At 38.3% G+C, this 25,448-nt stretch overlaps 2 protein-coding genes and 1 long non-coding RNA gene across 5 annotated transcripts; 2 read left to right on the forward strand and 1 right to left on the reverse strand.

Moving 5' to 3' along the window:
• The first annotated feature begins 222 nt into the window (after window positions 1-222).
• si:ch211-210p4.6 (malignant fibrous histiocytoma-amplified sequence 1 homolog) lies at window positions 223-10,628 on the forward strand. Of its 3 annotated transcripts, none has more exons than XM_026937361.3 (15): window positions 223-578; window positions 1,903-2,061; window positions 2,199-2,282; window positions 2,387-2,517; window positions 3,106-3,394; window positions 3,553-4,649; window positions 4,969-5,839; window positions 5,932-6,220; window positions 6,305-6,491; window positions 6,579-6,763; window positions 6,865-7,364; window positions 8,996-9,144; window positions 9,689-9,887; window positions 10,112-10,180; window positions 10,277-10,628. In XM_026937361.3, exons 6-15 carry the CDS (start codon window positions 4,634-4,636, stop codon window positions 10,299-10,301), a joined length of 2,490 nt encoding a protein of 829 aa, XP_026793162.2. In that variant the 5' UTR covers window positions 223-578; window positions 1,903-2,061; window positions 2,199-2,282; window positions 2,387-2,517; window positions 3,106-3,394; window positions 3,553-4,633; the 3' UTR covers window positions 10,302-10,628. The 3 variants fall into 3 exon arrangements, with proteins under 3 accessions (XP_026793162.2, XP_034155551.2, XP_034155547.2); XM_034299660.2 differs by having other exon boundaries at window positions 3,106-3,335; XM_034299656.2 differs by lacking the exon at window positions 223-578 and adding an exon at window positions 587-814.
• Window positions 10,629-18,186: 7,558 nt separating this feature from the next.
• On the reverse strand, window positions 18,187-22,493 carry LOC113540789 (uncharacterized). The gene is made up of 2 exons (XR_004577203.2): window positions 22,322-22,493; window positions 18,187-18,659 (listed from the first exon to the last, which is right to left on the reverse strand). It is a non-coding gene; the product is annotated as an uncharacterized LOC113540789 (long non-coding RNA).
• Window positions 22,494-23,036: 543 nt separating this feature from the next.
• ascl1b (achaete-scute family bHLH transcription factor 1b) lies at window positions 23,037-24,833 on the forward strand. Its single transcript, XM_026937370.3, has 2 exons — window positions 23,037-23,810; window positions 24,172-24,833. The coding sequence occupies exon 1, from the start codon at window positions 23,226-23,228 to the stop codon at window positions 23,802-23,804; it is 579 nt and encodes a 192-aa protein (XP_026793171.3). The 5' UTR covers window positions 23,037-23,225; the 3' UTR covers window positions 23,805-23,810; window positions 24,172-24,833.
• The last annotated feature ends 615 nt before the right edge of the window (window positions 24,834-25,448 follow it).

Genomic DNA, 25,448 nt, shown 5'->3' on the forward strand with positions numbered 1-25,448 from the left:
ATGAGTTGTTTCTGTAGAAGCCATAACATATCAGAATGAGGGCATTAATATAAACCTGTGACTTTAATTACAGTCACCACTAATGTCAGAGCTGCTCAGAATCGAAAACTGTGTAACATTATACAGCTTATATTACTGTTAAGTAAAATAGACATTTTCCATGCAATCGCCTATCCTGCTTGATTGACACGGCCACTTTCCACCTCATCAGGAGTTGCTGCTTAAGATATGATTGATGGTCATTTTATCCAATAGACAGTCAGTATCTTACTTACGCATTTGCATGAATAGCCCCGCCCACTCTCTAGTTTGAAATATCTGATACAGGCCAACTCGTTAAGACGGGTAATAACGCGGTCATTTAATATGTGAAATTGTTGTACGTTTGTAAACATTAGGCTAGAAAAATGTACGCATTATTTCGCTTAGACTTCCGCTAGCTCTGCTGGAGCTGCTGCTTGCGTTCTGTATACAAATACACCGGTAGTGACGTAATCTGTTAGTGCGCGAGCATCGAAAGGCACGTGACATCATTGCTTCTCTTTCCTCACCTATACATCAAGTAGGAGGCTAGTCAGGTTGGTTAACTTGGTCGCTTGTAAAGCGGCTGTAGCCTAAATATTAGAGTATTTTCTTCATTTACCGGTATTGTAATTCATTATCCTGCTCAATAAGAAGCAAACGTAATTGTAACCCGAGTTTCTAAAGCACAAGAGCTTTTCTGAGGAAACAAGGAAATGCAGAATTAGCCGTTTTGCTAGCTACTGCAATACGACACCGCGCCCGACATATTGGATGGGGCAAGATTAAACCTGTAAATCTGTAGATTTTCGCTTTATTTTTAATTTTTTTTATTTTTTCTTTTTCTGTTTTTCTATCTGGCAGACGTCATTAGTGTCTGCATATAGCAGAGTATGTAAGTGTAATTGTACGGGCAGGGTTAATATTCTAATATATATTATAATATATTGAGCAAAACAGTCAGTCACGCAGTGGGACGAAAAATTAAATGCAAGTAAAATAAGTTGAGGCTTTGATGCCAAACAAACAACCAAACAAAAAAAAAACGAAAAGAATCTGTTGATTTTTTTTCTAATCTTTTGTCTTTTTTAATACAACACTCTACAGTAGTGGTTAATAGCTCATATGAAAGTAGACACTCAGGGCTTTAAGATTTTGAAGTATTTCACAAGTATTTCTTTTTTTTTTTTTTTTTTTTAACCTAGCCTACTAGATGTATAATTTTATTGTGGCAGTTGTATACAATGTTTTACTGTCCAAAAAGCTTTCATTGTGCTGTCTGTTTTATCTCTGAACCAATGTTATTGTGGAGAGATGTGAATTGTTTGCCCAGCAGGGGGCTCACACCCCTCCCAATTCCCATCACCCTGCTCACCAGCAGCTAAACACAGAGTCATGATACTCTACACACAGAAACCCAACAGTGTTATGACTTATAACAGACTTGTGCATAGAAAATAATTCATTTGTTTATACTGATTGAAAATGTCTGATAAGCCGATTTCCATTTCGCCGGGGGAAATGGAATGCCAGTGTACTGTGAGAAAGGGTTAAAAAGCTGGTGTGGATTTAAATAGTGATATAAATAGGATAGCATCTTTTCCAAGTATGTCCTACAGTAAGTTCTTTGGTTTATGCATTGGAAGTATAAGGTCTGTGTGAGATTTGACACACACATAAATTTGACTGTTTTTGTCATGCATTAGAGACTCACTTCATTGCACATTTTTGTGGCTGTATCACACCAGATCCAACTCATCATCTCATTAACAAGCCTTTCATAAGAAGAACACAAAAGTATGACTTGATTGAGACTCCAGGAAAGTGTATTTTGTGTGAATGTGACTATCCTAAATCAGGTATATTCTACTTCAAACATAGATAATGGGTGATCAGCATCTCAAAGATTTGAATCCAGAAGGTGTATCTGATGCTGTCCGATGCCTTATCTGCCTTAACACATTCAGCGGGCAGCCAGTGGCGAGTCCACAACACTGTGACCACTTCTACTGCCTCGCCTGCATCACTGAATGGGCCAAGGTAAGATTATTTTTAGGTATTCAAATTATTCTTCCCTTATTAATTCTGTCTTGTTACATGGGGCTGTCAGTGTGAACAACTGCCTTTATGCTGTTCGTGTAGGCATGGACAATTCTAATAGATGCTTTTCTGTATAGAATACAAATTCCTGCCCTGTAGATCGTCTGAAATTTACTGTCCTCTACCAGAGAAGTTGTGCTGGAAAGGGTATTCAAAAAATAGTAAGGCAAACATATTATCTCCTTTAAGTATACTGTACTGAAAATAAGATTTCACATTGATTAGAATCACTTATCAGACATACCACTTTTCTGTGTGTTTTCAGATTACAGTGGAGCCGCATGATGGTCAGGGATTAGAAGAGGAAGAAAGCTCTGAGGAGCTGAGTGTGTGTGAGGAGTGTGGCAGGAGTGACCGAAGACACGTGATGCTCCTCTGCTCTGCCTGTGATTCAAGGTGAGACCTCAAACCCTCTGCTGCACAGTTATAGCACTCATTAATCATTAGCACAATTATTTGCAGTACTGATAGAAAGGAAGGGTTCAGTAGGCAAATTAGATCTCCAGAGGTAAGACTTCAGGACAGAGAGCTTTCCAGTTTCTCAATTACATGACAAGTGTTTTTTTTTTTTTTTTTTTTGTCTTACTAACTTCAAGCGAGGAAAAAAAATTGATGTTGAGTTATAATGTAAGTGGTAACATTAACTAACTCATTTCATGGATGTTCAACAACATTAAATGTAACTAAACAGAATAAAAGTACATTGTGGTGTTCTTTAATAAATAAAAATGTATTTATTGGCAAATTGCTGTGCTGTAAGAGAAATAAAACATGTTGGTACATGCCGTTATTAGATAATAATAAACACTGGATTGGTATCCACTTCAGCCTACATCACATCACCCTGTCATTGATTAGTTTCCTATAACAGCACACTCCATCATGTTTCATATCTTACATATCACACAGGTCCAACTAGAGGAGAAAAACACAGTGGTGTTATAATGAAACTAAGACACTGACCAGTCTGTTTTGTTTTGGAAGGTTCCACATATCCTGTCTCAGTCCACCTTTGGCCACAGTACCATTTGAGGATTGGTTCTGCCAGGAATGTGCCACTGAAGACAGTCAAACAAAAGACATTTACTCTAGAGAAGAGAGCGAAATAGCTGAGGCTGAAATGATGGATCTGCTATCTGAAGTCGTTCCAACATCCAGTCGTCTCAGACCTTCCAGTACAGCCCAGCGTGCTGTTTCTGTCCACACCCGCAGGAGTGAGAGAGTTCAACAGCAAAGCAGCAGAACACATACCACTCTGCCTCAGACAGTCCAGGTTACTTTGTCTTAATGGAAAATGTATTAATTTTTGGCCTAACACATTCTTGTCATGCTAATGTTAGGATCTTTATATGATTACCTTTATAATTGATTTACAGGTCTATTAACATTTTATTCAAAATGTATTAACATATTTGGTTGTTTATTTTACAGCATGTGCCCAGATACCTTTTGAAATCAAGCTGGTCTAATAGTGAAGAAGCCACGACAAGCAACCTTATACTAAACACTCAGAAAGCAGACAAGAAGGTCACTTATAAGAAACAAAGAAGAAGGAAAATAGATATACCGGGTTCTGGGTGAAGGCACCAAACTTGTTTTTTTTTTGTTTGTTTGTTTTGTAAGGAGACTAAAATATTTTGTATATGGCCACAAGATGGCAGCAGTGTACTTGCTAAAGGGGCATTAACATAGATTGTTCAATAAATGCCTGGACTTGGAGAACTAGAACATGTCAATGTTTTCAGTCAACCACTGAAAGGTCTTTTTGTTTCAATGACTGGATTTGTGCTAAAATCTTATATTATTATAAAATTATATTGTTATAATCTTCAAGGTTACCATAAGTCTAGTCACCTAGACCTAATACTACAAGGCAAACCAAACTCTCTGGGTTTTTTGCAAAAAAAAAAAAAAAAAACCTTTCTTGTGCCGAGTACCAATTTTGTAAACGCTCTAACTATTTCCCCCTCGGTTCATGCTGTTTGTCTTGGTTTTGTTTTGTACATCACTGAGTGCAGGGTTGTTCTGCAGATAAGTGAATGTGTTATAAAATGTAAAGTACTACAAGGTCCGAACTTTTGGTGTGACGTATATATATCATGTATAGAATATATAATGTACATTTCCCCTTGCTTATTGTACTTAAGAGGCATTATACCTTCTATAAGTTATGAAATATGAAACTGAAACATATACTATGATGACTTTTGAAAAAATGAAAGTAAAACTGACAAGGTCCTTGCTGCTTAAAGTCTGAGCTTGACTCAAGTCTGCGCTAACAAGCTTAAAGTCTGAGAGTGGGGAAAAACTAGAGTGAAAAAAAATCAAATCATTAGTTTTAAAAATTATAATAATTAAAATTTGGGAAAATAAAGGGTTAAGAGGATGTTCCGGTGCTGGATGACGTCAGTATGACGCTCCTGCCCTGAGGAGTAATAAGGAAATACTTCATATTTCGAAGAAAGGAAACTAGAAGGAACAGTCAAAGCCTGTGTATTGGCTAATCATCAGCATGCCTATTTTTAATGGTAAGCACCTTTTATATATCTTTAACTATACATGTATAAAGTAGAATTCCTATAGATTAATTCATATTATATAAATTGAAGCAAAGTAACTGACTTGCAGATTGCCAGCAAACATATTTCTTACTGTCAGCTACAATTCATTCTTAGTTGATGACTGGATTTTCAAAATTTAGTTACATTTTACTTTTAATATATCTATGTATATTTGTCAATTCATTGCCAACCCTGCATGTTCATCACACACACTTATCAAATCTGAGCATCTGCTGAAATCATAAGCAGGTTAACATTCTCACTTTTGTCATCTATTTTACATTAGGCTGTTCCAACAGAAAACTGGAGGTAAACCTGGCAGGAAGGAGACTGAAATTGCTTCCTTCAGATCTGTTTCAGAAAGGCCAGGATGTTGACAAGGCAGACCTGCAGAAGAACAGGCTTAAGGAAGTTACTAGAATCTCTTGCTTGTCAAACTTGACAGAGCTCAATCTGAGCCGGAATGAGCTTGTTGAGTTTCCTAAGGAGATTAGCGAGCTACAGCAGCTGGTCCGGCTGTACATGAATCAGAACAATATCAAGAGCATACCTAATAACATATTCCCATCTCTGAAGAAACTGCAGTTTCTAAAGATGAGCACAAACAAGCTTAGGCAATTACCATCAGACATGAACAAGTGTGAAAACCTCATCTATCTAAACCTGTCCAACAACCGCCTGAGGGACGTGCAGCCTCTGGTGGGTCTTGGTCGACTAAATGAGCTCTATGTGGAGAACAACCGGCTGATAGAACTTCCACAAGCTCTCTTTCAGACACAGAACTTGGAAAAATTCAAAGCAAACAGCAACCCACTTAGAAAGCCTCCTGAAACGATTTGTGTAGGTGGTTTGAAGGATATTCAAAACTACTTTGAGATGTTAGAAGTAAGTTCATTCACTATCCGTACCATTAAAACAATGTTCCTGGGGTCCTCCATGGCTGGAAAATCCACTGTGTGTCGTAGTCTGAGGCATGGTTGCCCTGTAGAGGTGGCTGAAGATGATCGCACTGTGGGTATCGAAATCCAACAATTCCTCAATACAGATGGAGTTCGCTTCCTTTTTTGGGACTTTGCAGGACAAGAGGAATACTACTTCACTCACCACGTCTTCATAACGCCCCAGGCCTTTGTCATTCTTGCTGTTGATCTTTCCAAGTATTAAAACAGTCCTATTATGACGAAATCTATTAAAACAACAATCTGTAGTTTTTGTGAGTTTTTGTTAATCAGCGCTAATGTTTTAACAGGTATGATGCTGAGTGTTTCAGAGAGAAAGTGGGCTTTTGGATAAACAATATACAGCTCAAGGTCCCAAATGCAGTGGTCTTGTTATTGGGCACTCATGTTGACTGCTGCTCTGATGAGATGGAGGTGCATGACAAGAAGAGAGACATTGAGGAGCGGGTGAACCAGATGTTGTTTGAGCGAAAAGAGAGCTTAGAGCAGCAAAGAAAGAACCTTGAGGAATTAGAGGACCCTTCTCTATTCTATGAACAGATGTGTGTTATTGAGCGACTTGAAGAATACAAATTGCAGGTAAGAGTGTGTGTGTGTAACACAGTTACCAGCAATTTTTATCTAATACACATCTCTTCTGCATATTTATATGTGCGTATATAGGTCCTTGACCTTATAGCCATTGACTGCAAAAAACCTGAAGACATTAACAGGTTACTACACTATATCAATGGAGTGGTCTTAGATACAGACAAATTTCCTTTCCTGGAGCAAACACTACCACAATGCTACAAGGATGTGGAAAATGCTATTCAGGACCACTTGGATAGTGGCAATATTCCTCAACATGGTGAGTGTCTTCATTTCATTAGATGCATTACATTTCATTAATGTGCTAGGTATATACTCAGTCCTGATATTATGCCGTTTTCAATAGGAATAGTGACTCAAAGGGAAATCCTGGCCCACTTAATTATTAGTCATAATGAGTTGGACCTTGATAAGCTGAGAATTATTCTGCAGTACCTGCACAGAACTGGAATTATTATGTGGTACTGGGACATCCCAGACTTGATGGACATGGTGTTTGTTAAACCATCATTCCTTATCTCATTGTTCAAGGTTTGTTATGGAAAAACCCAATTAACCCCCAAAAAACTGAAAATCTGATTCCTCATTCTTGTAGATCTAGTTCCAAATCCATATGTTTTATTCTGACACAGGCCATTGTTAGACATGATTTGGTCAGTATGCTGAAAGAGATTTCCAGGAGAGATCTGAAGAGGGTGAACTCACTCGAGAAGCACAGAGACGCATGGATTGAGGACTTCACAAACAAAGCTACTCTGAGTAATGTGGCCATCAGAATCTTGGTGCATGCAGAACTCAAGCGGTCAGGTGTTGATGACGAAGAGCTGATTGACGAGATAGTTGGGACCAAGAAGAAAGCTGGGAATCTTATCAGGCTGCTGCAGCACTTTGATGTTTGTCTACCAACTAAAGAAAGTGCTCAACTCAACCCTAGAGCCCCAGAGTTTTGTCCAAACAGAAAATGGCAGCCATCAAGCCCTGATGTGTGTGAACCAAAAGGAGCCTGTCTATTCCCGAGTTTCCTTCAGAGAGACAATCTGGACGTAATGCAGATGTGGGGACAGGACAACCTGGAAGACATCACTGTCCAAGTTTACTTTCTCCCTGAGATACCTCATGGATTCTTCCATAGGTAATATTTAATATGATTAATATGATTAAATATTATAGACCATAAATTATGCTGTCTGTAGTTATTCCCCAATCCCTTTGTTTTACTTCACATTCCAGATAACAGTTTTAATCGCAAGAACTCAGCCCATTCTAATTGGTTGTTGTATCCTTCACTGAGAAATATTTTTGTCCTGTTGTTCCTCCTTATAGTAATGTTCAAGATTCTGCCAACTTCATAAAGTTTCTGCTTTTTCCCTAGACTGTTTTAACAACAACTGCTGAGAGTAAAATAACCCAGATCTGATATGACACAATCCACCCTTTCTGGAGTTACACTATATTACCAAAAGTATTCGGTCACCTGCCTTGACTCACATATGAACTTAAGTGCCATCCCATTCCTAACCCATAGGGTTCAATATGATGTCGGTCCACATTTTGCAGCTATTACAGCTTCAACTCTTCTGGGAAGGCTGTCCACAAGGTTGAGGAGTGTGTTTATAGGAATTTTTGATCATTCTTCCAAAAGCGCATTGGTGAGGTCACACACTGATGTTGGTCGAGAAGGCCTGGCTCTCAGTCTCCGCTCTAATTCATCCCAAAGGTGTTCTATCGGGTTCAGGTCAGGACTCTGTGCAGGCCAGTCAAGTTCCTCCACACCAGACTCTGTCATCCATGTCTTTATGGACCTTGCTTTGTGCACTGGTGCACAGTCATGTTGGAAGAGGAAGGGGCCCGCTCCAAACTGTTCCCACAAGGTTGGGAGCATGGAATTGTCCAAAATGTCTTGGTATCCTGAAGCATTCAATGTTCCTTTCACTGGAACTAAGGGGCCAAGCCCAACTCCTGAAAAACAACCCCACACCATAATTCCTCCTCCACCAAATTTCACACTCGGCACAATGCAGTCCGAAATGTACCGTTCTCCTGGCAACCGCCAAACCCAGACTCGTCCATCAGATTGCCAGATGGAAAAGCGTGATTCATCACTCCAGAGAACGCGTCTCCACTGCTCTAGAGTCCAGTGGCGGCGTGCTTTACACCACTGCATCTGACGCTTTGCATTGCACTTGGTGATGTGTGGCTTGGATGCAGCTGCTCAGCCATGGAAACCCATTCCATGAAGCCCTCTGCGTACTGTACTTGGGCTAATCTGAAGGTCACATGAAGTTTGGAGCTCTGTAGCAATTGACTGTGAAGAAAGTCGACGACCTCTTTGCACTATGCGCTTCAGCATCCGCTGAGCCCTCTCCGTCAGTTTACGTGGCCTACCACTTCGTGGCTGAGTTGCTGTTGTTCCCAAACTCTTCCATTTTGTTATGATAAAGCTGACAGTTGACTGTGGAATGTTTAGGAGCGAGGAAATTTCACGACTGGATTTGTTGCACAGGTGCCATCCTATGACAGTTCCACGCTGGAATTCACTGAGCTTCTGAGAGCGGCCCATTCTTTCACAAATGTTTGTAAAAACAGTCTGCATGCCTAAGTGCTTGATTTTATACACCTGTGGCCAGGCCAAGTGATTAGGACACCTGATTCTGATCATTTGGATGGGTGACCGAATACTTTTGGTAATATAGTGTATTTGGTTATTATATGAGGGGAACAGGGTTTACAAGATTGTATGTGTTTTTTTTCTGTTCCTTGCAGGCTGGTCATCAGGATATGCTCGATTTACTTCACCTTCTGGATCGGCAAAGAGCAGTGTCTTTACACCAGTGGAAACAGACGTCTCCTGGTCAGAGAGCACACCGGGAAAGGAGATCAGTTCATTGAGATCCGGGGCAAACACAGCGATAGTAAGCCATGGTTTATATTATGTTCCATTTTATGCTGAAGGCAGCAGAGGTTCAGGTGGAAATATAATTTGCTCAAAATATTTCACTTACCTGAAATGAAAATGTAAAAAAAAAAAAAAAAACCCTGTTAGTTTAATTTAGTACTGAAGCTGTAAGATCAACATAGCTAACAAAGTAATGGAAGTTGATGACCACAAATTAGTGATATTTAAAGTGCATGAGGAAATCATCACACACATCACACACATATTTTTTGCACAGACTATAATAAAATAGAAGGATGAATAAATAAATCAAAATGGCTTTTTAAAACAGCATATCATACAATTTCTACACAGAAACCACACTGGCAGGTCTATTTTGGTTTCCTTAACACAGTGTGGATTCAGGCCAGTGTGATGATTTTAGCATGTTAATTGGTGCTCATAACTTTCTGTTGACTAATACATTAATCTCATAGTTTTAATAATAAAAGGCTAAAGCAAATTTTGGAACAAAAAAAAAATCTATTTTTTTCTATTGCTTATTCTTTTGTGTATTTCAGTGTCCACCGCAGCAGATATCCTAAAGGCATGGGACATGATAAAGGTGATAATGATGCAGCTGGCTCAGCTCACGCAGCAGTGGAGAGGCCTGTGTCAGTACGTGCACAGCCCTTGCAAACACAAAGGCTGCAAAGCTTACTTTGAGTGGGCAGACTGGCAAGACTGGATTGTTCCTGATGCATGTGAACAATTTAACATGTATGTTATGGTTCAGTGCATTTACCTTTCATTTGATAGATTTTTAGCGACTTATAAGTGAGTACAGAGTGGAGCCATTAAGGGTCATGATTCATGGCCCAAAACTGTCTCTTTAGGATTCTAAATTGTTATCTTCCATTCACTAGCACAGCTGATGATGGTAACACACTACACTGAAACTTACTGTCTTAATCATCTGTTCACTTCATTGTTCATTTTAACAGGGATCCAGAGGACAAAATGACTTGTCGTAATGGACACACTCGCAGAACTGAACTGCTGTTTCCTGCTAGGTAATCTTTATTATTAAGATGTTTTTATTTGTTTAAACTGTTTCAGAAACTGCTTTTTTTTTCCTTTTTAAATTCTCAAATCTTGCCTTTTTCCAGAAGCTATGCAGATCTGAAGAACTGACACCTGAGAAATGGCACCTGCCTCGAACCCGACTGTTGTCACTCACTTCTGGAAAAAATATAATAAGATTGCCTTCATTGTACTTATTATTATTATTATTATATACCATAGAATTCATGAGAATGTTATTGTTATAGGGAAACAAATGTAACTTGTGTGGTTGTTCCTCTGTAGGATTGAAGGAGCCTTTAAATATTTGTTAAGAGAATACCCAGTCCAGTAGAGGGTGCTGTTTGCTTTATTATAGTCTTGGGTCTTCATATTACATACCTCCTTTTGGAAGTGTGTCTACTTATATTTATTTAATAAAGAAAAAGAATAATTCAACTGTGTAGAACAGTATTTACTGAGGAGCGAATTATTCACTATAGTGGGTGTAAAGGTATAGGCTTTCTTAAGTTTTATGCAGAATGACGGTTTTGACCCAAAATTAAAATGCTACACAAGCATTCATATTAGTTGGTAGTAATAAGGCTCCTTATGTTGGCACTTTGTAAACCTTAAAGGGCTGCTTAGACATGAGCCACTTAGGGTCCTCAATAGCACTTGCTGTTCCTATAACTATATCATATTTAGCTGGACTCACCTGACATATATATAGGGTGTTAAGGCTTAAAGGTGCATGAGGTAAGAGTAGTCAGGTTTTTTTCAGGATTAGATTCAGTTCAGTAGGTGGATTCAACATTTCAATTAATATTTTTTAAACTTCTTGAGCCTGCCCCCCATTCCTGCCCATATTTACAAAGCTTCGCCCCCGGACCTACTGATGCTCCAGAAGGAAAAACCATGCATTAAGAGCCGGGGGGTGAAAACTTTTTGAATTTCAAGATCAGGGTAAATTTAACTTATTTTGTCTTCTGGGAAACATGTAACTATCTTCTGTAGCCTCTGAAGGGCAGTACTAAATGAAAAAATACGATATTTAGGCAAAATAAGAAAAATGTACACATCTCCATTCTGTTCAAAAGTTTTCACCCCCCGGCTCTTAATGCATGTTTTTTCCTACTGGAGCATCAGTGAGCGTTTGAACCTTCTGTAATAGTTGCATATGAGTCCCTCAGTTGTCCTCAGTGTGAAAAGATGGATCTCAAAATCATACAGTCATTGTTGGAAAGGGTTCAAATATACAAAAAATGCTGGAAAACCACAGAATTTGTGGGACCTGAAGGATTTTTCTGAAGAACAGCAGGCAGTTTAACTGTTCAGGACAAACAAGGGACTCTTGAACAACTATCAGTAAACAAAAAAACACAGCTGTGGATCATTCAGGTAACAACACAGTATTAAGAATCAAGGGTATGTAAAATTTGAACGGGGTCATTTTTATAAATTCAACTATTATTTTCTCTTGTGGAATATATGTAAACATCTTTTATGTGAAATATCTTATTCAGGTCAGCACTAAATAAACAATAACATGCATTTTGCATGATCCCTCTTATTTTGGTAAAATAATAAACATTTTGCAGATTCTGAAAGGGATATGTAAACTTTTGACCTCAACTGTATGTAAATACAGTACTGTTCAAAAGTCTTAGGCACCCTTTTTTTTAAAATGACTTCTATATTATTGAGTCAGTACAAAAACATTTAAGATTTCCAAACATAAGTTTTACAGCAAAAAAAATTAAATGTTACAGAAAAATGTTTGTATGTCAGTAAAGAAAGCAGCACATTACATAAGAGACACTTTTCAGTGGTCAAAATTAAAAAATTCATGAAGGCTGCTGAGTTTCGCTGCAAAAATAAGAAGCAAGTGCAACAGTCAAAGTCTTCAGAAGAACTGTGGCTGGTTCTGCAAGATGCTCAGTAAAACTTACAGCTAATTTCCTTTTAAAACTGCACAAATTCTACCTGAGACTACTACTATTTTTTTTTTTACACCAAATATTGACTTTGTTTCATTTATTACTGTTTACTGCTATCTACAGTATTTTTTTTTAAAAGTAGAAACATTTAATTTAATTATTTTTGTAGTCATCTTTGCTCTACCAAGACTTTTGCACAATACTGTATATATTAACTCTATGGGATACAGAGAATGGGACCGCTGGTGTTCAAACATAGAATGCTGATTTCCACGATGTGAATCGCACTTTTACATGATGCACACCATCGCGTCACATAATGTCACGATACATTGGTACACCCTTACCCTTTGTATAACAAGTTTCTTTAATTATGCTTTACAATATACCCAGCAGACACTTCTTATACAGAAGTAGTTGATGAAGCCAAAAGCTTCCTCCAACTAACTAAGCGCATTTTTATTCACCTGTCTGTTTCTTAGCGTCAATACTGGGCAACGCTGGCACACATCTGTGGTGCTCTTTCAAAGCTAAAGATAATTTCTCTAGCTGTTAATAAACAGTGAATATTGTGGCTATAGGCTAGTTTAAATATAGGATGGCTGTGCTTGGCTTTCAGAAATCTAGCTTCCCCTCTTGGCAGGTGCTGATTTATTGTATTTGGTGATTAATAACCATTACATTTCACTTATCCTGAGTGACTTGTCATCTAACCATGCCACTGAAACACTCTGCTTGTTACATTGGTGAGAAACAGAGCTCTGTATATAGGCTGGCTTATGTTAGCATTTTAGTATTTAGCTTTTACCCACTCAGCCATTCAGCGGCATGATAGGCAAGTTAAAGCACTAGAAATAAGTGAAATTCGACTCATGGTGATTTATGACAGTGCCTCCACTGTCCTGTTGTTTATTTATAACAAGTTTTCAGTTATTTTTCACTAAGCTTTTATCATGATTAGCACAGTTATCCAACATTACATACATTTCAAGGTGGGTCATCCACATCATTTCCTTACCTGGTTGTCTAAGTGATAAAAACGTATCTACTTGACTCATAATGTAAAGAAAGCCACTGAAACAGTTCAAAGTTCATTTCTTGTCAATAATTTTTTTCCAAAGCACAGCATGATTTTTGCTAACACAAGAATTATCTGGTTGCACTGGGAGCTTAAAGGCCATTTTTTTTCTCTCAGAACAAGCTGAGGTGAGGGGGCAATAAAGGGACTTTGGGGAGTCTCTACAAAATGACTGATGAGAGTCCCATCCAAAGACTTCCGGTCCAGAGGGCAGTATGGGTTTTCTCAGCCATTTAATACACTTATGCTGAGGCCATGGCTTAAACCACATTCGCACAGTTATCGAATAGCCAATCATGTAGCAGCAACGCAATGCAAAAAAAAATGATGCAGATACAGGTCAAGAGCTTCAGTTCATGTTCACATCAAACATTAGAATGAAGAAAAAGTGTGATCTCTGTGACTTTGATCGTGGCATGGATGTGGGTACTAGATGTGCTGGTTTGAGTATTATAGAAACAGCTGATCTCTTGGGAATTTCACACACAACAGTCACATAATGTTTACATAGAATGGTGCGAAAAACAAAAAACATTGAGTGAGCGACAATTCTGTTGGTGGAAATACCTTGCTGATAAGAGAGGTCCGAGGAAAATGGCCAGATTGGTTTGAGCTGTCAGGAAGGATATAGTAACTTAAAACTACAACCGTGGTGAGCAGAAAATCGCCTCAGAATGCACAAAACATTGAACCTTGAGTTGGATGGGCTACAACAGCAGAAGACCACATCAGGTTCCACTCCTGTCAGCCAAGAACAAGAATCTGAGGCTATCATAGGAACAGGCTCACCCAAACTGGACAAGGTTCAAGGTTCTTAGTTTGTCACATACATATTACATACATGTGATGTAATGTAGTGAAATGTTTTTTTTTTTTTTTTAAAGACAGTTGAATAGTTGAGGGTGAGGAAAAAAATCGCCTTGTATTTTTCCAGTCTTCAACTGTCAACTGCATGAATGTGCATGTGTCCAGGTGTTCCTAATAAAGTGGATGGTGAATGTATTTTCCAGGTTATTTGTATATGTAAGAAATTTTAAAAATCAACTATTGCAACTTTAACTTAAATTTCATTTTACAAAGCTGGTCAAATTGGTTTGAAACACAGAGGGGCTACTTGTAAAAAACTTCAAGTAAAAAGAATATAAATATATTTTATATAAATCAAAACTGAACAGCTGAATATGCACGAAGCCTTCGTCTCACATACACTTTTGGTGAGGCTGCATCTTGCATGCACCACATCGTCATTATTGCCATTGCAATCCTACTATTTATTCTGGCATTGCCTGAAAATATTAGTGCTCACAGCTATCAGAAATCAAGCAGCATTTCATGTAGTTCATAAATAATATATGTTTTAAAGTATCAGCATTAATACTGGTTACATTTCAACTCTGGGATACACACACTGCTCATATCACAATGTAGTGACAATATCAGCATAGCAAACAAACTTTCCAGAGAAACAGGACATTTCCAGACTTAGAAAAAAAAAAAAAACGTCCTGTTTCTTTGGAAATATTTAATCAGCTGTGCAAATGCTTTTAAAGGCTATATATACTCACCATACAATTTATCAAGAAAACCTGTACACATGAACATTCATGCTTTTGTCATCATATTACTTTTCTCCTTAGGGAAGTTATTTGTGTCTACAATTTACTTAGTTAAGTGTGTCTACCTATATTTTTTTAATAAAGAAGAAAGCTCAACATTTACTGAAGAATGATTTATTTTTTATTCTGCATTGGGTGTAAAGGTAAATTCATATTAGTCAGTTACACTAAAGCCCCTGATTTTGGCCCTATGCGAAACTTAAATGGCTGCATGCATGTGAGCCACTTTGGGTCCCCAGAAGCACTTGCTGTTGCCATAACTGATCATATTTAGCTGGAATCACCTACCATCTATATGGGGTGTTAAGACTTAAATTTCAGTTTATGAAGCTGGTCAAATGAGCTTGAGGCACGGAGGGATTATTTGTGAAAAACTTCAAGTAGAAGGTATTGAAGTCTGATAAATCAAAACTGAACAGCCACATATGCACGAAGCCTTCATCTCACGTACACTTTCTGTGTGGCTGCATTTTTCAGGGCCACCATTGTCAGTGTTGCCATGGCAATTCAACTATTTATTTACGCATTGCCTGGCAATATTTTAGTGCTCACACCTGGCAATGAACTAAAATTTCATGTAGTAAAAAAAAAAAAAAAAAAAAAAAAAAAAGTTTTAAAGTATCTGCATAAATATTGGTTTCACTGCTCATACTACAATATAGTGACAATTCTAGCATAGTGAACAAACTCTCCAGAGAAACAGGACGTTTCCTGACTTTGGAAAAAACATCCTGCTCCTTCGAAAATATTTAATCAGCTGTGCAAATGCTTATATTGTCTATATAAACTCACCAACCAATTTATCAAGAAAACCTGTACACCTGCACATTTGTGCAATGATGCCATCAGCCAATCTTGTGGCAGCAACACATGCAGATACAGGTTCATCGCTTCAGTTATTGCACATCAAACATCAGAATGGGAGAAATTTATGATCTCAGATCTTGTGACTTTGACTGTAGCATGGTTGCTGGTGTCAGATGGCCTAGGTTGAGTATTTCAGAAAATACTAATCTCCTGTGATTTTCGTGCACAACAGTCTGTAGAGTTTACACAGAATTGGGTGAAAAGCAGAAAATATCCAGTGAGTGGTAGTTCTGCAGGTGGAAAAGTCTTGCTGATGAGAGAGGTCAGAGGAAAATGGCTAGACTAGTTCTAACAGACAGGAAGTCTACAGTAACTCAAATAGCCACTGTTTACAACCGTGGTGAGTAGAAAAGCACCTCAAAATGCACATTATGCCAAACCTTGATGTGGATGGACTGCAACAGCAGAAGACCACAAAGGTTTCCAATCCTGTCAGCCAAAATAGGAATCTGAGGCCTCAGTGAGCACAGGCTCATCAGAATTGGAAAAATCTTCACCTGTTCTTTTGGTAGAATAGGTCATAGGTCCCTGGCACCCTCTTGCTGATCGTAAGAGGCAACAAATGGGGTGACTTGTTTGCCGTGAGTTGCTACTTGTGAGTCAGAGTTGTGCATAGATGGAGACCACATCAAAGTTGCAAAGGAGACAAGGTTTTTAGGACTTATTTTAGACAACAGACTGTCTTTTATCCCACATATGGAATTCCTAAAGAATAGATGTCTTAAGGTGTTGGCAAAAACAAAATGGGGTGCGGATTATTACTTTTATTACTATTATTACATATTATTACTATGCCTATACAGGACACACATCTGATCCTGATTAGAATATAGGAGGATAATTTATGGTTCTGCCAGAAAATCCATTGAACAGATGCTGCACCCTGTACATCATCAAGGATTGCGACTTGCTTTGGGGGCATTTAGAACCTCTCCTGTTCAGAGCCTATATGTTGAAACCAGTGAACCCTCACTGAACGACAGACGGTTGATACTGGCTCTTCAGTATGGAACCAAGCTCAAGACAAGCCAACACAATCCAGCCTACTGTCCAGTTTTTCATCCCCGGCATTCCCGCAAAAACCTGAACATTATAGACATTTCATACAATAAAAGGTCAATGACTCACCCAGATGTGTACCAGCAGCAGATTTTTTTGACATAAGCAGATTTCCTCTGTTTATGAATGTGAGAATAACAAAATGCATGAAAGAAATCCTGTTATTGGCAGAAGACTGATATTTTCTTTTAGAAGTCATTGGGATCAGACTGTGTGCATACACAATGTTGTATAGGTCATTCAAGACTCACACATACAGTGCATTTTTAATAAAGGTTGACGAGACACCATTTTGTCAGTCATGCAGGACTCCTCTGACTTTGAAGCACATTTTATTGAAGTGCTCTGCTTTTAATGTCATCAGACAATGCTATTATTCAGTAAGGTCTTTTAAGGAGGTATTTGATAAGGTATTACCAGAAAGAAGTTTAGAATGGAATATTTAATACTTATTAAATGTCTCCTATTTAATTGTGCTTATTTATTTAATTGTATGTTGATTTAGTCATTTGTGTATTTATTTATTTAGGCAGGTAGGTAGGTAGGTAGTTATAACCTTGCACCTGCCATGAATATAGCCCTTGATGCTGGCACTGGCATTAAAAGTTAAACAGCTAACCTATCCTAGCAAGCCACTACACTGTAGCTTCGGCAATATTTATGGGGTCGTTTGCCTGTTGGTATATAAATTTCCAACCCATTTTCAGATTTTTTGCAGATTTCATTGGGTTTTTACCCAGAATCTCCTTGTACTTGGCTCCATCCTTCCTCGCCTCAATCTTGACAAGTTCCCTAGTCCACCACTCTGCTTCACAGTCACTTCACAAAGTTTTGGAATCAACATTTGGGAACATTAGAAATGTTTTATTGTTAGCTTTTCATTTTAACATTGTTAAGTGTTGTGTGTAGATTAGCTAGGAAAAAATTCCAGCTTATAGGTGAACTAAATGTGAAAATAGTTAAAGCATGTATTAATTTTCTTTCCACTGTATTGTGCATTTTGCGTTGCTTTTTATAGCAGCTATAAACAGTTGTTCCCTCATCAGCCTCTCTTTTTTCTCTCTCTTTGCACAAAAATTTGCAAAGTTCTCTATCCTGAAGACATTCCAATGGCAGAAAACTTACTGACTTTTACAATGCTCTGACACCTGAGACTCCTTCACAGAATGTTAAACATCTCCTTACAAAAAGCTTCACCATATCAGCATTATATGTCTCTTCTTTATAAAATAACATGTTCTTGATCTATTTACCTATTAGATTAAGTGGAATGTTCTACATACAAATCCCTGTGTAAGTTATAACATATTAGAATGACCAAATTAATATAATCCTGTAATTTGAATTACAGCTAGAACTAGTCACAGCTTTTCTTATAGAAAAATAATTAACACTTTCTGACCATTCAGTGCTGAGGTATAACCAACCACAGATCATGAAATTCACTCATGGAAAAATGGAGATATTCTGGTTTTAATTTGTAACCAGGAAGGAAAGGCTAGAGACTGTTCTTAGCATATTGTGATTAAGAGAAAACATGAAATTTTAGCACAAAACTATTTTTAAACTTGAAAATGCTCATGTTTGCAGCAGGACATGGGGTTTTGTTTCATTTAGACAGCTCCATCACATAATTTCCATTTAACAACTGCAGTTGCTATAGCAGGCAGCACGGTGGCACAACGGTGCAGTGGAGAGAGAGTTGCTGGCTTACAGCTCTAGGGGCTTGGGCTCAATCTTGAGTGTGGGTTACTGTCTTTGAAGAGGTTTGTATGTTCTCCCCATGTTTACGTGGGTTTCCCCTGGGTTCTCTGGTTTCCTCCAACCTCCTGAAAACATGCAGATAGGTGGATTGAGTGTGCAAATGCACAGGGAATTCTCCCGCCTTGTGCGCAGGGTTACCGGGATAGGCACCGGGTCCACCACAGCCCTGACCAGAATAAAGTGGATAGATAGATAGACAGATAGATAGATAGATAGATAGATTTGACAATTATATAAAACACATATAAGACTGCATTCATACAGAACTTACAAGCATTTAAAATTGTCAAGGATGAAAGCCCAAAATCTTATTTCCACTGTGGTCCTGTAAAAAATATCAGATGACAGATTGTAGTAGTCAAGCAGGCAAGAGAGGCAAGAGAGTGAATTAAAAACTGCAATAAAATAATAAAACTTCACAATATCACAGGTTATTTAGCAGCCAATTCTTCAATGCATACTTAAAGCTAATCTCCACTTGTAACTGTTTAAGAGAAACAGGAAGTTTATTCCACATAACAGTTGTATGTTTATAAAAAAAAAAATTTACCCACTATATTTTACCCACTAAACTATTCAATATAAAAGGTATAGTATTTGTTGTACTCCCTCTGTTTACATAGTTGTGAAGGATTCTTACTGAATTAAAATAATCACGTAGATATTTGGGAATTAATTCATTAAGAAGTTTATGATTAACTCTCAACTTATTTTTATATAAAATTTTATATTTTATACAGGAAGAAAGTAGAGCTTTTGACCATGATCTACTTTCAAATGCATACGGTATTTTTTAAATACTACCCTAATCAGCTTGTTTTGGGCTGAATGGGTTGAATGTGTTTTGGTCCAATTTTAATTAATGCTTTATGGGCCACTGCCTCCCCAGATAACTGATTATATTATATATAAGAGATAACCTAAATAATTTATTGTTGATTTAGTAGAAATTAGAACTTGACCTAATGTCACTGTAAAATCCAATGATTTCTTCAGCCCACCTCGAGAACAAAATAAGATGGACTCAGTTAACCCTTAATGAAGGGACAATTTATTGTCAGACAACCAAGCTGAATCTTTTTAAAGCTTAGCACTTAATCTATTTTCTTACTTAAACTAATGCAGCATCATCAGCATAAAGAAAAAGATCACATGAGCAAATTGCTGTAAAATGATTACTATAAAACAAAAAATAGTAATAACCCAAGAATACTTCCTTGTGGAACTCCACAATATACTTAAGGCTTGAGCATGTCCCATTTATGTATACTCTTTGCGACTTTCCAGTGAGGTAAGATTTAACCCACTTAATGGCCAACTCACTAAAGCCTAACACTTTTAATTTAGACAGCAAAATGCCATGACCATACCACAGAAATGCCCTATATCTACCTTCTTTCTAATAATATCCGTTAAATACAATAGATAATAATAATAATAATAAATTTTATTTATAATGCGCCTTTCTTACACTCAATGCGCTATTAGAGAACAGGTTTCCTTGGTAATTTCTGAATCCAGACTGAAGCTCATACTACATACTGTTCTTTGAAATGTATTCTTCAATCTGTTCATAAATAATCTTTTTACATAAACTTGGACAAAATGCACAAAATTGAGCCTGGTCTGTAATTCCCGCTTTCTGTCTAACTGCCTTTTATAAAAAGAGGAACAAGTCTTGCAATCTTAACCTCCTCTGTCCACTGACCCTTCCTTGTTCAATGGCCAGATAAATAATATGTGTAAGGTTCATTTAACATCTTACAGACCTTGGCCTCATTAACCTTATTGAAAGAAAAGTATTCAGGCTGGATACCATGTTGATCATAATAAGTTTGTACTTGCTGCTCATTATAAATACCTGAATGTCTGGGAACTTGTTCAACTAAACTGGTAGCAACTGTTGTAAAATAAGTATTTAAATATTCGGCCACCTTCTTTTTATCAGAAGTAATCGTACCATGAATATCTAAACTAACCTTTGTAGTTATAGTTGTTTACTGCTTACTATACCCTAACCCCTTTAGTGTCTTCCAAAGCTTCTGAGGATCATCTTTATATTCAATTACTTTTGTTCTTTAAAAAAAGGATTTTTTTGGCTTCCATAATCATCCTCTTTGCTTTATTTGGTAATTTCTTATACTGCACGTAAGTCATATTGTCCCTTTTGTTCTTAAACCTAAACAAGAAAGAATTTCTCATCCCAATTACCTCTAAAATGTCCTCCCTCTTCCCTGGTTCTGTACTGTGTTTCATCCTAAAGGTTTTAACAGGTGTTAACTTATTCACTCCCCGAATAAAATTAGATGTAAAAATTCCTCAAGTAATGTCGACATCAGCACACTCCTTCACATCGGACCAACTGACTCTACTCATACTATCAATGATGGCAGAAATACTGTAATTTTACTCCAGTATGTCTTGATAAACCACTAATGTCTCTGGGAAAATGGAGCAACATACTGTTTCCCATGCTATTTGCTGTTCTTTTTTGCTGGTACTACTGAAAACCTGACTTATACATTTTTTCTTCATTCGAATCAAGCCTAACAATTCTTACAGACTGTAACTGGGCTAAACCGGAAGGACCCACTTGGGAGTTGGGGGGGGGAGGGGTGGGGCTTGGGGGTTAGGGGGACGGATGTCACATGATGTTATGATGTTAGATGTATTGCTGTTGTCACTTTATCTAAAATTAATCTTTGATTATTGCTGAATGAATTAAGTTTTTCTGCTTAAGAATTAAGAATCATTCACTAAACATAAAAAAACACAACAAAGGTGCAATCTTTATCTTCAGGGCCATTGGAATCCTCCTAACTCCTTCATGCCGCCCCTGGCCTTAGTCAACTGGTAGCCTAAAGATGATCATAGTTCTGTATTTAACTTGTTAAAACTTCTAGTTTATCTATGTAAAAGCATAGAATATGGACATTGGACAATATGGAATCAAAAATAAATGGTACCAAACTACTCTTCCTGTCACTGACGTGGTACCATCAAGGGTGCATGTTTTGTACCTTTACTATGTATTGTTTCCTTGTGGTGTACCTTGAATTAACTTTTAGACTACACTCTGAATATTACTGGGTTAAAAATAACCCAATTTGGGTCAATTTTGAAATCCAGTGAATGGACTAAATGGAGTAAACCAGTGAGCGTGGGTTAGAATGTTGACCCAGCTTGTGGGTAAAAATGACTACATTGCTGAGCTGTAGACAGACACCCAAGGTTTTATGGTTACAGTGTGTGCATTGTGTGAATTTTTTTTTGTCCATATCAGCAAAAAGAAACTTCAGGCAGTGCTTTTTCCCTCCAGAAACATCTGAAAAGCAGCCCTACTCATCTAAAACATGATAATATCATATCTACATACTTTTTGAAATCATGAGCAACAAATAGCTATCAAAAGCAAGACTAGAATGAACCTGACTCTAGTGTTAGCCGATAATCCGAGACAGTGTTACAGAGGAAACACAAGGTCATTTTTAACTAGGTAGAAGTAATATGAATAGGTATGTAGCAGCCCAAAATGAGGTAAATTAATGTAATAACTGTAAATATAATAGTGGAAAATTTTTAATATATTCTTTAAACTGTTCTTACATTTCTTATTTATTACAAGAAGCCAACTTGTGCCATATTTTTTTCCCTCAGATAAGATTAGCTATAGCGTACTTTTTGTCAGCAGGCTAACACTGGCTATTAGGCCAAACTGCTATAAAACTGTTAAAAACGTTCTTACCTATATAATGTATTCAGAAATAGAATTTTGAAAGGTTATACTAATTTATAAATGAAGTTAAATATGAACAAAAACTTTCTTACCGTTACAGCTGACTTTCTTTCTTTTCTATTTTTTTTTAAATAAAGACTTTTCCTTGTTGTTGCTCTGTCTCCACAGGTAGTGGAAAATTCCAGCAAATGTATCTTGACCCAGCGCGTGCCTGTTCCCTTTCAGGTCCGCTTCCAAAACATAACGTTCTGAGTAGCCCAATAATATAAACCCAATTCTGAGTCACGTGGAGTCAGCAAGCTAAACCCAGCAACTGAGCTGTAAAAATACCTAAGTGGCGTGGTTCTTGAGGTCCAATTATACACCCTGAATTATTTTTGAAAGCTTTCCAGGTAAAATATACATGATAAAGGCAGAAAACATGATAGCACCAACCGAGCAACAAGGTAAAGTATAGTTTGGTATTTTGCTTTCTGAAAGTGATGTTCATAATATCACCAAGAATACAATTTAAAGGTCTAATCTGGAAATCGAGGGCAAACCGTAACTTAAAACATTACAAGTTGGACTAAAAATATGAGGAATTCACTTCCGACAACAGTGTGACGCGTTCTCTATTTGTCCGGCTCGTGCGTGTGGCGCCGAATAGATTCTTTTGAAATGGTCAAAGCCACGCGCCCGGCTCGCGAAGCCAGTGCTGGGGAGCCGTTGAGTGGAGGGCGGAGTCTTCTCGGTGGAGCGTGCAGCTCCAGGGGGGGTGGGATGTGGCCGTGTGCGTGTTGAAAAGGGACCGCGTGTCGCCCGTCACTTTCACATCGGTTGTTGAACAGGTGCCACCAACATCCAACAAAATTCCACTAGCGTTCCGGTTGAGCGAGCCACGCGAAAGGCACGAGAGCGGTGTATAGCCACGTCTTTTCCTTCGGTCTCGCGCCCCACGCAACTTCTTCGCTGAATTTTTTTAATTATTTTATTTTTTATTGTAGCTGCGGTTTCATGTATTTTACGGAAATGGAGATCACAAAGACACAAATAAGTCCTTGCGCGTACCGTTTACAGATTTCGGACAGCTTTGCGCCTCTACAGAAAGCTGCAACTCCCGGCAGCCCGGAGCGCGCGGTGCTGAAAAGGCAGCGCTGCAGCAGCCCGGAGCGCCTGAGGTGCACGCGCAGGCTGAACTTCGGAGCTCTTGGGCTCACGGTCCCTCAGCAGCAGCCAGTGGCTGTGGCCAGGCGCAACGAGCGAGAGAGGAACAGGGTGAAGCAGGTCAACATGGGCTTCCAGAATCTGCGCCAGCACGTGCCCAACGGCGCGGCCAACAAGAAGATGAGCAAAGTGGAGACGCTGCGTTCGGCTGTGGAGTACATCCGCGCGCTGCAGCGGCTTTTGGACGAGCACGACGCCGTGTCTGCTGCCTTCCGGTGCGGAGTCCCGTCTCCCACGGTCTCGAGCGCTTGCTCTGCTGGCCCAGAGTCCCCCCGCTCCGCCTGCTCCTCTGACGAGAGCGGATACGAGCATCTAAACTCGGAAGAACAGGAGCTGCTGGACTTCGCCGCATGGTTCGACGGGTTCTAGTCACAGGTAAATAAGCGAGCCCTGTTCACACTGTGCAACTGTGTTTTAAACAACTGATCTTGTGCATGGCTACCAGACAGGTTTAACGGTTTCCATGCTTTTTTCAAAATTAGTTTAAAAACTTAAACGGGTGCAGATTGTATACAAGTAATGGTGGTGATGCGTTGCGTCCAATTACTTATTGGAGATTATTCGATTTTAATTGCATGATGAAGCAATGGTGTTGATGAAGAATTTATATTTAAAATACACTCATATCATGGCATGCCTTCCCAAATTTTGCCTACCCATCACAGTGGCAACGCTGTCCTTCCAATGATGCATTATGTACTGCACAACACTAATTAAGCTTTCTTTTCTGCTTCAGGTGTGTTTGTTCCTGTGGTGGTGCTGAAAAGAACAGCGGTTACACCAGTGTTCACTTCTGGAGCGCGCGTTAAATCTAAACGCAACACATGCGCGAGGAAAGTTCCGGGCGGCGCGCGCAACGCAAAAGTAACTTCCACCTGTGCTCTTTAGCCACGCGACCTCAAGCCCAAAAGCCCAGACATCTCCTCAATGTGATTACCAGAACATCTGGAGAATATGCGTGGCGAATATTGACCTTTACTCAGAGACTTTCAGCTTACATTATATATTTTTTTCGGCCAAATGAGCGCAAAGACTTGAGAAAAATAAAGAAGGTGCACTGCTGCATTTTAAGAAGAAAAACAAATCAGCTTTTTTTGGTGCTGGTAGAACTGCACGTGTGTAAACACTAAATCTGCATTTGTACAGGCAAAGAGTGAATTGTAATAGATATTGCATTCACATTACACAAGCAATGAGGGGTTTTTTTTGTATTTGGTTAGTGGCTTTTATATAAAAGTGTGCACTTGGGACTTTTCATACAAACCTGTGTATATGATTGTTTTATATAGAGAATGCTTATTTTATGTAAAATAAAGATGTAATTTATTCAGAAACATTTGTGTTATTGAGTATATATAACATATACTGTATATTTTACACTATTCAGTTAGAAATATAGCTTATGAATATCAGAAAACATATATGATGTTAAATGATCATTTATGAGTCACAAACCTCAGACTTAATGCAAAAACATGGAAGTTTGGAGTTTAAGAGTTTAAGAGCTGCTGAGGTCACAAGCAGCACTGAGACAAAACTATGATATGCAAATTTTGTAATAAAGCTCTGAACGAGCAAATGGTGATTTAATTTATAATACTCTAAAATCATTTATTTATATGTTGGAACTGGACATAAACTTTTTTTTGCATTGAAATACAGTCAACATATGTCAGTTTCAATGCATTAAACTTATCTGAAAACTAAATCTAATACCATGCATTCAATAAATCAACCAAGCTGTCAGTAAGCTGCAGCACGAATCTAAAAGCTGCATTGAAATAAGATTGTGTGCCATGGGGGGGATGAGTTTATCAGCTCCTCAAATCACTTTCAGTGGCCATTTGTGAAAATCAGTCATGCTGGTCTCGCATTGCCTGACATTTCAAAAGGAGCCACTCTGCATCGTGTCAGCATGGTTTAATTGATGGCACAATTTATTACAACCCAGAAAACTGAGAGCTGACTGGGAACGGGAAGGACGGGCACAACCTTGAGATACACTGCCTCACC

Source organism: Pangasianodon hypophthalmus, chromosome 25 (genome assembly GCF_027358585.1).
Source record: "Pangasianodon hypophthalmus isolate fPanHyp1 chromosome 25, fPanHyp1.pri, whole genome shotgun sequence".
Taxonomy (NCBI): domain Eukaryota; kingdom Metazoa; phylum Chordata; class Actinopteri; order Siluriformes; family Pangasiidae; genus Pangasianodon; species Pangasianodon hypophthalmus.